General features: G+C 39.7%; 1 protein-coding gene and 1 pseudogene across 1 annotated transcript in view; one reads left to right on the top strand and one right to left on the bottom strand.

Moving 5' to 3' along the window:
• Window positions 1–371: 371 nt before the first annotated feature.
• LOC138011512 (zinc finger protein 235-like) lies at window positions 372–7,795 on the top strand (annotated as a pseudogene).
• Window positions 7,097–11,352, bottom strand: part of LOC138011513 (adenosine receptor A3-like) — an 8,231-nt gene continuing 3,975 nt past the window's right edge. The window contains exon 2 of the mRNA XM_068858553.1: window positions 7,097–9,907. Within this exon, the coding sequence (XP_068714654.1) occupies window positions 8,859–9,878 (1,020 nt within the window). The 5' untranslated portion in view covers window positions 9,879–9,907 and the 3' untranslated portion in view covers window positions 7,097–8,858. The remainder of the gene's footprint in view (window positions 9,908–11,352) is intronic.

Raw genomic sequence — 11,352 nt, 5'->3', positions numbered from 1 at the left:
AAAGTTGTCACGTGAAAATTTCTCTGTAAAACAGGGCTTTTATGATAAAAATGACCTTTATTATATTTTAAGTGTCAAGTTCTTTAGGCCCGGGACACTATTAATTTATTGTGCTTGTTGTTCAAATTTTCCTTGATGTAAAATTTTCAAACCATTCAACTTTGATTTTTCTTTGTCTTTTTTGAGTCATCCTCATAATCTGAAACAAAGGAAAATGAAATTGAATTGGTTTTAAAAGTTTGAACCAGGAAATAAGTTGAACCACAACATACACGGTACATAAAAATCAATTTACATGTAACTGAAATAAATCAAATGTTGGTTTGAGGAGAAAGATAAAGTGTATTACCCTTGCAAAAACCTCGGCAGAGCAGAGTAAAGGGTCTCCAGCAGAACCAGGAAACATGCAATCTTCAGGTAAACTTTTAAATTTGAATGTTATCCTTTTTTTTTCCTGCTGAACCTAAAACTTAACCCAAATACAATTAATGGGGTGCTGGGGGTGCCGTTGCCCACAGACAATGCCAAAATCTAGTGGTATTTTGACCTTGCTAACTACATTATATTTTGAAAAATCCTGCTCAACCTGAGTGATGATTGCAAGCACTAAAAGGTCTTACATTCAATGACGTTGAGTGGCTTGTACCCTCACACACATGATGAAAATATGAAGTTCATCAAGAAATTAGCGATCATAGTGCCAGTTCTGAGATAATTAACACTATTATTCTATGGAATCGAGGTGAATACACGTAGTGGCCGAAAATTTACGGAGCCGCGAAACGGGGAGGTAAATATTCTGCTGCTATTCACCAAGATTGAAAAGAACAATATTTTTTTAATATAATATTATACACACACAAAGTGATCTCAACATTTGCAGAAGTAAACCTTTGAAAGTTGATTTAATTGACATCTTAATTCACGTGTGGAAAACTTGCAGTGCAAAGCATGCACAAGAGTGTTTACGGAAGCTTCAGACATGGCAGATCTAAATAGCCCCTTCGTTAAAATCCTCGTCACAAACTAGCAAAATGATCATTATTTTGCAATCTTAAGTCAGCTTGTTAAAACATTTTCACTGTCAACAGCGGCTCTAAGAGGTGAGCATTGCTTTGTTATAATACGACCCATCTTGATTTCTTGCAGCCATGTACAGAACTTACTTTACCTTTCTTTAATTCCTTTATCTCCATTTCCTCAATTTTGGTACCAAATTCAATTTGCTGGAAAAACCAGTGTACAAAATAGAATTACTCAGAGTGAAACATATACATGTAATCTGTTGCAGTGTAGCATGAAGATTGTTTAATTTTTAGCATTAATTATTTGGAAAATGAAGGCAAAGACTGGTTGGCAAAAATATGAAGTCTTCTCTTACCTTTGAAAACTTTCAGGCCAAATTGTGGCCCTCTTTGTATTCTCTTGTACAGCATCATCTTGTATTCTCAATATTTTCGATTCAGAAATGCTAGCGAAATGTGATTTCACGCCGGCCATTAATTTTTCTTTTTGTTTTGGATCATTACCTTGTTGACTCTTTTCATACAATGGCCATGTTGAGTCCCAAGGGACTAGAAACTTTTGTTTTTTTGCATCGTATACCTCGTTTCCAAACACATTAACTTGAGGCTCAGCCTATGAAATCTACATGTATTGTCTCTGGCCAACATCTGCCCCTGTGTGATAAGGGTCCATTGACTCCATAGGGAGTGAATAATGCTCAATTACTCCGAGATAGCGAACCAATCAGATTGCTTGAAACGCAAAGATTACTGAGTGAGTATGTATTAATTATTATTATTCCGTTAAAGAGCTAATCATGCGCACAATGTGACAGCTCTGACACAGGTCTAGCACCAATTGCTATTAAAATGAACAGCCCATATTGCATTTGTGTGTTTGTGTACATTGTGTATCAGTTTTGTGCATTGAAAACCACATGATTGGATTGACTGAAGAATTTATGTCTTCAGTTCAGTAGTACACAAGGAGCTTTACCATGCTTGGTCTCCCTCACATCAAAACTTTGTGGGAGCCATTGCTGATGACTGTGTGCCCTTTCATAGCTGTGTTCTCTTAGCACTCACTGTACATGACTTGTATTTTGAAAGACAACACTGAAATTATTCCTGTTTAATTAAACACAGGCATTGTTCGAATTGGCATGTCTCCGGCAAGGCCTTGCACATTGAATTCCCTTCTGCCTGGGTGCAGAAAATGATCAAGTGCCAGGGTTTTGGCTTGGTGGGTGGATGTTTGAGTTTGAATTGACTGCTGCACAGCTCATAGCAGCACCATTGATAAGAAAATATGGTAACCCATCTGTGTGAGGAAATTTGGTTTTGGTCACTGTACGACGGGATGTCCACCCCTCCATGTATGCCAATGTGAAACTGCATCTTTGCAGTATGTCGGTAATTACTTCAAAAGTTACATGCACACGTACATCATACATGAATTGAATCCTAGGACAGGACTCCAAACAGTACTTGAATCATCTAAAATTTTATTCTTCTTTAGATGACGAACAAGATGTTCACTACTGTGGTCGATGCAAACTATCATTCACTGATCTCTCAGATTACTTCATGCACAAAGCAAACAAAGCCTGTCGTGATACAAACAAAAGCACTTTAAAAGAGGTTGTTGAAAAGCTTCCTATCAGTTTGAACGACAAGTTTCCAGAGATATCAAAAGAACAACGCTGTGAAGGCGCAGATGGTTCTTCAGCTGACAACTGTAAGATAACAAAAGATGATGTGGTAACTGTTGAGAATACAGCATCATTGGCAAAGAGAGTGGAGGTCCAATTCCTTGACCCACTGCTTGACATTGAACCAACTGAGGTTCTTAATTCCACAGATGGAGAGAAATCCAGTGAGTTGATTAATTACATGTATGAAAAATAATTAATTCAAAGCCATTGCTTTTTGTCCATAACATAATCATGCACTTTACAGATACATGTGTACAGGGGCGGATCCAGGATTTTGAAATGGGGGGTGAATCAATCAGAGAAATCAGAGAAATCAAATACTATTTCAATAGTATAGGGCTAAGAAAAAAAAAAATTAAAAGAAAGAAGGGGGGCTCAGAAAAAGGGGGGGGTGAAAATTCACCCATTTCACCTCCCCTGGATCCGCGCCTGGTGTATCTCTCCCAGCAGTTTTACTTTCAGAATTTTTTCTGCTATCATTGTTTTAGTTGTATCCAGGGGGTTTTATGGTGGGTCAAGGAAAACCCTAAAAAGACTTATTGATAAATACAACTGGTTACATCTTCAAATATTGGGGAGCTTATGGAACAAATACATTGAGGGCTGTGGGGACATACATTTAAACATGTACATGTTATCATAATACTTATGTATTGTAATTATGTGTGGTCTCGGTACATTTTGGCAATGAACCCAAGCCTTTCTTTTTTAATATGGTGCAATAACTGTCCAGGAATTACATACAGCATATTAGTTTGAACAGGGTAATAGTTTGAACAGTTATTTGCAAATTCATCTCCCCAAGGTTATTTCACATTGATGCTTAGCAGAAGACAGGGCGCCGGAAAGACATGCACAAAAGTGTAAAACGCACATGCTAAACGTGCAAATCGATCCATTGTTCCCTCTTTTCACAGCAGAATGGTTGTGGTCAGCATTTGTCATTGTCACTGTCCTTTGCTCTTTTTTGCCTGCATTGCTTGGTTAGCCCTGACACTAAAAGAAAAATGATGAAATATGAAAAGCCACCTCCCAGGATTAAAAGCTAATAAATCAACACCTCTATTAACAGGTAAACCACCAAAGAGACACAAGAGAAAAAATTCACATCCCAAAACCACAAGAAAGCGAAAATCTTCATCATCCACAACATCTCCTGGACAGAGAAAATAAAGGAAGCAGGGGACAAAAAAACAACTAAAACAAGCGATGGATCTGTTTCTGTCCACATTCCAGAATCCCAACTGGTTCATTTGAATTCCACCTCATCAACATCATCTTCTTCACCTGCTGGTGTTGTTGTGCGCAAACAAGGTGCCACCAGTGTCTTTGTCCCCATATACCTCAACCAGTCATCCAAGGTGTACAAGTGTCAGCGGTGTCCTGCTGTTTTTAAAACTCTTGATGAGAAAGAAGATCATTGCAAGCTCCATAAAAAGGATTTCAAATGCACTTTGTGCTCGAAGAGTTTCTTCACCATAAGTGGCTTTGAACAGCATCGGTTGGTGGAGTCTCATTCTCATCTATGTGATGAATGCGGAAAAGTTTTCACCAGCACTGTGCAGTTGAAGAAACATAAGACCACTCACTCAACAGACAGGCCTTTTGCTTGTGATCAATGTGCTAAAACTTTTTGTTCTGCCGCGAATCTCAGGTCTCATACACGGACAGTGCATGCCACTGAGAAGCGCCACAAGTGTCCTGAATGCGGAAAAGCGTTTGCCCGAAAGGATAAAATGAAGAGGCATTCCTTAATCCATTACCCTGATACACGACCAACCTTCCTGTGCCCTTTTCGCAGTCACACTGGGTGCATGAAGACCTTTTATCGTGAGGACAAACTAAAGCGTCACCTTTTCACACATTCAAAGGATAAACCATTTAAATGTGATCAGTGTAACAAGGGATATGCACGACGGGATAACTTAAACGACCACATGCGCATTCACACTGGGAATTACACCCACATTTGTGAAATTTGTAAGAAAGGTTTCCTTGGACCACACAAACTGAAAAAACACATGAAATCTGTACACAAGCAGATTGAACCCAATGTAGAATCATTTGTTACTTCACGTGAGCATCCGCCAACCATGGTTCCGTTGGATTCCCACAGTCTTCCTCTCGTGACAGCTTGCGAATCCACATTACAGTCTAACACTGTTGCCACGCAGTCCTTGGGTGAGGAGGACCCTGAGGCCTTGTCACCTGGTGTGCCCTTAGAAGATGATGCTGAAGCATTTGATATTTCGGTGTCCGAGAGTGAAGCTGAGGGAATGTCAGGGGACGAAGAGCACCAAGTCAACAAGGCTGGACCAACACCAATTACCTCACAGCCAGCTACATCCCAAGCACATGATTCTGCTACCGTACCACACATGGTGGCATCTCATGGTCCAGTGCCTCGCACTCGACCAGTGCCAAGAGCCAGCGCAGCCCCTCACACATTTATGCCACCACCTTTGCCAATTGGTCTTCATGCCTCTGCAGAGATGATGGCATTTAGTCAGGAGCTCTTTAATATAGTTTGTCATCAAAAGATTGGATGACTTGATCAGAACTGTACTAAAATATGGCCAAGAACTATTTACAAGTACATTATAATAATCCCAAAAAAAGCAATATTGTGGAGCCAAAAAAAAGAAACATTATTATGTCTTTTAATCCAGACTTTATGACTTGGGACTGTGCACACTTGACCCCAACTACATTTTAGTATGGTAGAGTATTTTATGGTTTCTTGCAGTTGCTACTAGTATTCCAAGGCACAAGGTGTCGGTTGTTCAAAAGGTGAACCACCTCCGTGTGACTTGCTCACCCGCTATCCACCGGATAAACACTAACAAACCCGATTTAGTTATCAAGTGGATAGCACTATCCAACCTTCAAACAACTGGGCAAGGTCTCTTGTACCAATTACAGCTGTCAAAAAAATAAGAAGAATATTTCTTCCGCTTTCCAGATGAACCTACCTGGAGTGCTCAAGCCGTGGTCTCTGACATTAAACATTATTATTCTTATGGTATAAATAATTATTATTTTGAAAGTCCTATTGAAAGGGAAAATTTTTAATACTTTGACTAGAATATGATTGATACCTATTTGACTAAAATTTAGGCAAATGCAATGAAAATCATGAGTTGAGGGTTCTGGTTCTGTTGACATGGCAAGGTAATAGAGGTTTCCAATTGAGTGTTGTAAAAGAAATACCAAAGTAATCACTTCGACCAATCACAACAGGTGCTAACAGCGCAATGAACCAATCCAAATGCATACAGCCAATTCCGTGTGACGTGCTCAAAGCGCTTGAAAAATGGCGCGTTCAAATTGCAATTGGTTTTTCTTTTCATTGGTTAATAAATTGGCGCGAGATTTTTAAACCAATCACCAAGCGTAGCAATTTCAATCGCGTAGTAATTACTTTCATCGGTCATTTGTGGAATAATTTTGTATGATGTGGCCATCAGAGTTTCCATTGATGCTTTTAATCATTCGCTATCCTTTGTTTTTCGCCTCGTGAAAACTAGACCAAACCCGCTTACCTAGCACACGAGTTCTGCTAATTGGGAATAGTAAAAATAAAATTCAAATAAAGCAGATCAAGTCAGTTAATTAGTTTTTTTTTTATGTGAAGAGAAGGGAAAAAACCTCCAAAGAAGGCAAAGAACAAACATCATTGACCCACGTGGCACTAAGTTGCAATGCTCTGACCGCGGTACCAACTCTGCTCCCCTAATACATAGACAAGTTGTTCAAAGAAGGGTTAATTTACCTGTAGGTTTAAGGATCAGTGATACCTATTTGTGTAGTGTGCACATGAACCTATATTTTAATCAAATTTAGTCCTGAGCGGAATGAGCAAATTCTGTTTTCAACAATTCATCTCGGGCTGTCTTAAGGCACTGTTACACTGTGAAATATTTCGTACAACTTGTCTCGCAATGTTTTGGCGACATTATGACGGGACAAGTAGTACGAAACATTCAAAATCGTTGCGAGACAAATTGCAAGATCCGTTGCCGAAAGTAGAATTAAGTTCTCTTTTCGTGCAACTTTTCTCGCAACGATTTTGTTCGTTGCAGGGTATTTTACACTGTGAAATGTTTTGTGCAACTTGTCCCGCCACAATGTCACCAAAACATTGCGAGACAAGTTGCACGAAACATTTCACAGTGTAGCAGCGCCTTCAGACGTTTGTCAGCTTTTTCTACAAGACTGGTTCTTACTTATATTAGGCATTCTGGATGCAACGTTCTCGTTGAAGCAATAATTACTTGATTTTAAAATCATTTTAAATAAATCTAGACACTGGGTTTATGTTATACCTAACCTACCCTAACCCCTTTTTATGACTGGACTGGAAGGAAGGCAAATCTCTAACAATTTTATTTTATTTTATTTTATTCAATGAAAGGGATGGATACCACAGGTTATCCCCGTCGAGGATATCCTCCCCCAGCCGGATGTAAACCGGAGTACCCGGAGGAAAACCCTTTATCTTATTGTCCGAATAGGTCCATATATTTTTAATGTAAGAAAACAGAAATAAGTATTAGTAAGTGCAAATTAGATACGAAGCTATGCGAAAAAGTTAAGAAAACACTGATTGAACAATACAGAAAAAAAAAAAGAGTGGATTTATCCTTTCTCTCCTTCCTCATTCTCAGACCTCTTGAAGTCTTTGGGAAATCCTCGCCCAGCCACTCCTATTCATATCAATATGGTTGCATTGAACACCATCCTTTCGTGGCGGAACATTCTTTGACGTTGAATATTGCGTTAAAAAACAAATCGAATGTGGTTCAAATTTGTTGTGGACTCACGAGGCGCGTTTTGACCTCTGTGACGTTAATAAGAGTACAGAATGTGATTCAGCGTTGAACCACATTCGAATTGTTAAATTTATTTTTATCACCTAAGTGTGCATTAACCACATAATCTCAAATTTGGATATTTCACCTCGTTGGTATGTACAAACGTGCAAAACGCACGTGGAAAGCCTTTTAATTGGGCTAGTCTGAAATGTTTCCTTTACCTCTAGTGCGGCGCGAGCTTGCCTTAAGGCTCAGTAATACGGGCAACATTTTCGTGTAACTTGACGCGCAACAATGTTGCGTTGCTAGTTGAGATGGTTTGTTGCGCTTGTTACCACCTTCTTGCGCAACAAATTTTCATGTCGCAGAAAAGTAAAAGCGACGTCTACTTTTTTCAACAAAATGATTTGTTGCGCAAGAAGAACAAACCATCTCAACTTAGGTGCAACGCAACATTGTTGCTGGACAAGTTGCACGAAAAATGTTGCCCGTATTACTGAGCCTTTAAGCCTTGCCTTAACGGAAAGTGTTTGGCGATCAAACAACATCAAACATTGGTGACCAAACATTTTCACCGTTTGGCACCTTGTTTGCTGCTGTTTGATCGTGTTTGATAAAATTTGAAAGCCATCAAACATTCGATCAAACGACTTTAAAAATTTCCTTTGTTCCCGAGTTTGATGGGCGAATGTTGTTCGTTTGGCCAGCCGTATCAAACATGTTTGGCGTGTGCATCTCAGTCGCTTACATCCGCGTGGTTTTTACGTATTTGTGACCGATAGTTCTTTGCTTGTGGAGTGTGATTTGAGTTTGATCAAACATGTTTTTACCGTTTGGCCCCTCACTTCAACATCAGCATTTTTGGTCACCAAACAATGTTGTGATGTTGTTTAAACGCCAAACATTTCCTGTTTGTCCAGGCCCTAAACCATTTCATGAATTTGTTCTCTTGTTTGATGGGCGACGCTTTGTTCGTTTGATCAAACATATTTGGCGCGCGCAGGCGTACCACGCTTGCTCAGCCACTTGTATCCACGTGTTGTTTACGTATTTCTGACCCATATGTTTGTTCTGAGTTAGATCAAACATGTTTTAACCGTTTGATCTTGATGTTTGTTGTTGCTAAGTCGCCTAACATTTTTCACTTGGACAGGCCTTCAATTAATGCGCTCGGTTCCCGGCCCGTAATGGGATCGGAGAAAAGGGTGAAACATTCTCTTCAGCTGACTTTCAGTTCTCATGTTTGATCTGGTTTCGTAGAACTTGGGCGCACACGTCCTGGGCTGAAATATCACATCGCAGTTGGTGTCTTTTGGCCAAACTAGCTAAACCAATGAGGACTTCATAAGGGAGGTTCGAGATAACTCTGAGTTGACTTGCTTTGATATTTTTCGTCTCAGGAAAGCAGCTTTGCGAAAGTCAGGCTTTCCTAGGATGTACAAACACGGATTGATGAAGGAGTTACACATTCGCAACGAGTAGAGTAGATATATCGCAACATCGCTCAGATTAAGCTGGAAAAATTCAGCATGAAGGATTGATTCAACGCGCAACAAAGAGAATGGTACCCAACAGACAAGAAAAACCAGTAGCATAAATAAAAAGAGTGCTGCAACTTTCCATTCGCGTGTTCTGCATCTCTGTGTCTCTTGCCATCCGGGCGTGTTGTATTTCTGAATGTTCTTGGTCTGTCTGAGAACTTCGTAAAAGATATGCGCATACGAAAAAGCCATAAACACAACAGGAATACCAATAAATGCCACTAAGCGAAAGATGTCGTAGATAACAAAGTTCCTTCCGGTTTCCATATCGTAGTCATCTCGGGCATCTTGGGTGAGATCAATCCACGCTAGCTGAATTAGTGCCATGAAGACGGAGACAAACCATATCAAAGCTATAACGAACCAACCTCGTCGCTTAGTAACCCAATTCTCGTAATGCAACGCGAAAATAATGCAGATATAACGGTCGATTGTCATCACCAATATATGCAACAGAGTGGACACGGAGGTAAAAATGATCACAATCATGTCAGCTATACAGAAGCCTGTTTTACGTGTGATGTTACAGGACAGATAAAGAGGAATTGAAATGACTCCAGTACAGAGATCGGACATGGCCAGACTGGCCAAGATAAAGTTTGTCACCGTTTGCAGATTTTGCCTCTTAACGACCAATACAATGACCCAAGAATTTAAGGCAATAATCAAAATGGCGATGATAATTGGCGGTACTTCGGCCTGCGCCCTAAAAATTGGCGCGTAATCCTCATCTTCTTTGTGCGAGCCTGTTGCTGTCGGAACCGAAGCGTTTGAGCTGTTTGATAGGTTCATTGTCGCCATCATATCACTCTCCAGTAGTCACTTAAGGCAAACTGCAAAAGCAATACAGGATAATTTCCTTTCAGTAACAACCTGAAAAGAAATGAAGGCGCAAACTGCGAGCTCAACTTTTAGGTTTAAACTGTGACGCACTCAAGGCCACTGACATAATTAATGGCACAAACGCAGTCTTCTTTAAACTTGGTACGGGGTGAAATGCCTTTCAGCTAGGGGGTGGTACACTGATCGTTTGAGAAAACTGCTTCATTGACTGGTTTGCATAGACGGGACACTTTCACCTGAGAGCTAAATATATTTTCCCTCTTTCCCCAGAAAGAGCGTTCTTGCAGGCTAACTTTTCTTAGGTTAATTTCGTGAGGAGATGTTGAGTGTTAAAGCCCTGTCCCCTTCCCTCCTGCGTTTGCGAAGGATCGTGAACACTATTCAAATAATCTGACGCTTTTATTCTTAGGGGCATTGGTTGCTAAGAAAAGCCATGATTTGGTTTGCTTTTCGTGAAAGACCACGTTAAATATTGACACATACCATAAAGGCCTTTCAGTTCTACTACCGTGAGATTAAAATCGTTAAAAGCCTTGTTAAATACAATTACGGGCGAATGTTTCGTTACGTATTTGCCATGAACTAGAGAGCTTAAAAGGTCCACTGGTACCCAGTGGAAATGACCGTATAAGATGCAAAATATGGGCGATTTGAAACCCTTATCCTTAACCGAAAAAAGAAGAAATAGTGAAGTAGAACGACGTCTTCGTTATGCGCTACATTCTCTGAAAACCTGGGGAGAACAAAGATTCATTGCACAGTAACCTATCCTCTCTTTCATCATCATCACTAACATTTTACGCAATTTAGTCGGATATATTTCCTGTCTTCCTTGCTATATTATTTGAATTTCCATTCGTTAGTACAAGTCACCCCTGCCTGAATACATCATTTTGCAGGTCAGAACAAAGATTAATCAAATTCAGTTATTTCTTTAATTTGAGAGAAAGGAAGGGCAAATATTGATTTACTAATGCAAAGACAATCCAAGGAAAAGCCTTAGGTTTTTACGGTAAACATTTTTGTCACTGTGGTAAAATCTTAAAAGGAAATGGAGCGTCTTTCAGTTATCCCTCGATTTTAAGAGAAAATTCATGAAACTGGTTTCTGACAATAAAAGGGAATAAGGTAAAATTGTAGTATTTCTGGGCACTGGTTTCCCATGGTAATTTGCGCCCTTTTTTTCCAGGGGAAAAAAAGCTGGAACTAATGTTATGGAATCATTTATTTATAAAATCTTAATCAAGTTGACAGAAGTAATGTTGTGGTATTTGTCAAGACAAACATGGCACCATTAAGGTTTACGGCAGCTGTACAATTGTCAGAAAAGTCTTCCCCCTTTTTGGAAATTTATTCATGCAACATCCCCTGGAAATGGGCAAGACAAACCGGATTCAAACTTTGGAGGAGCTTTTTCGAATTAAACTTGAAGGTT

This window comes from Montipora foliosa, chromosome 7 (genome assembly GCF_036669935.1).
Source record: "Montipora foliosa isolate CH-2021 chromosome 7, ASM3666993v2, whole genome shotgun sequence".
NCBI classification, from domain to species: Eukaryota; Metazoa; Cnidaria; class Anthozoa; order Scleractinia; family Acroporidae; genus Montipora; species Montipora foliosa.
Note: the sequence above shows the minus strand (reverse complement) of the source record. Positions and strands in the feature narration are given on the sequence as shown.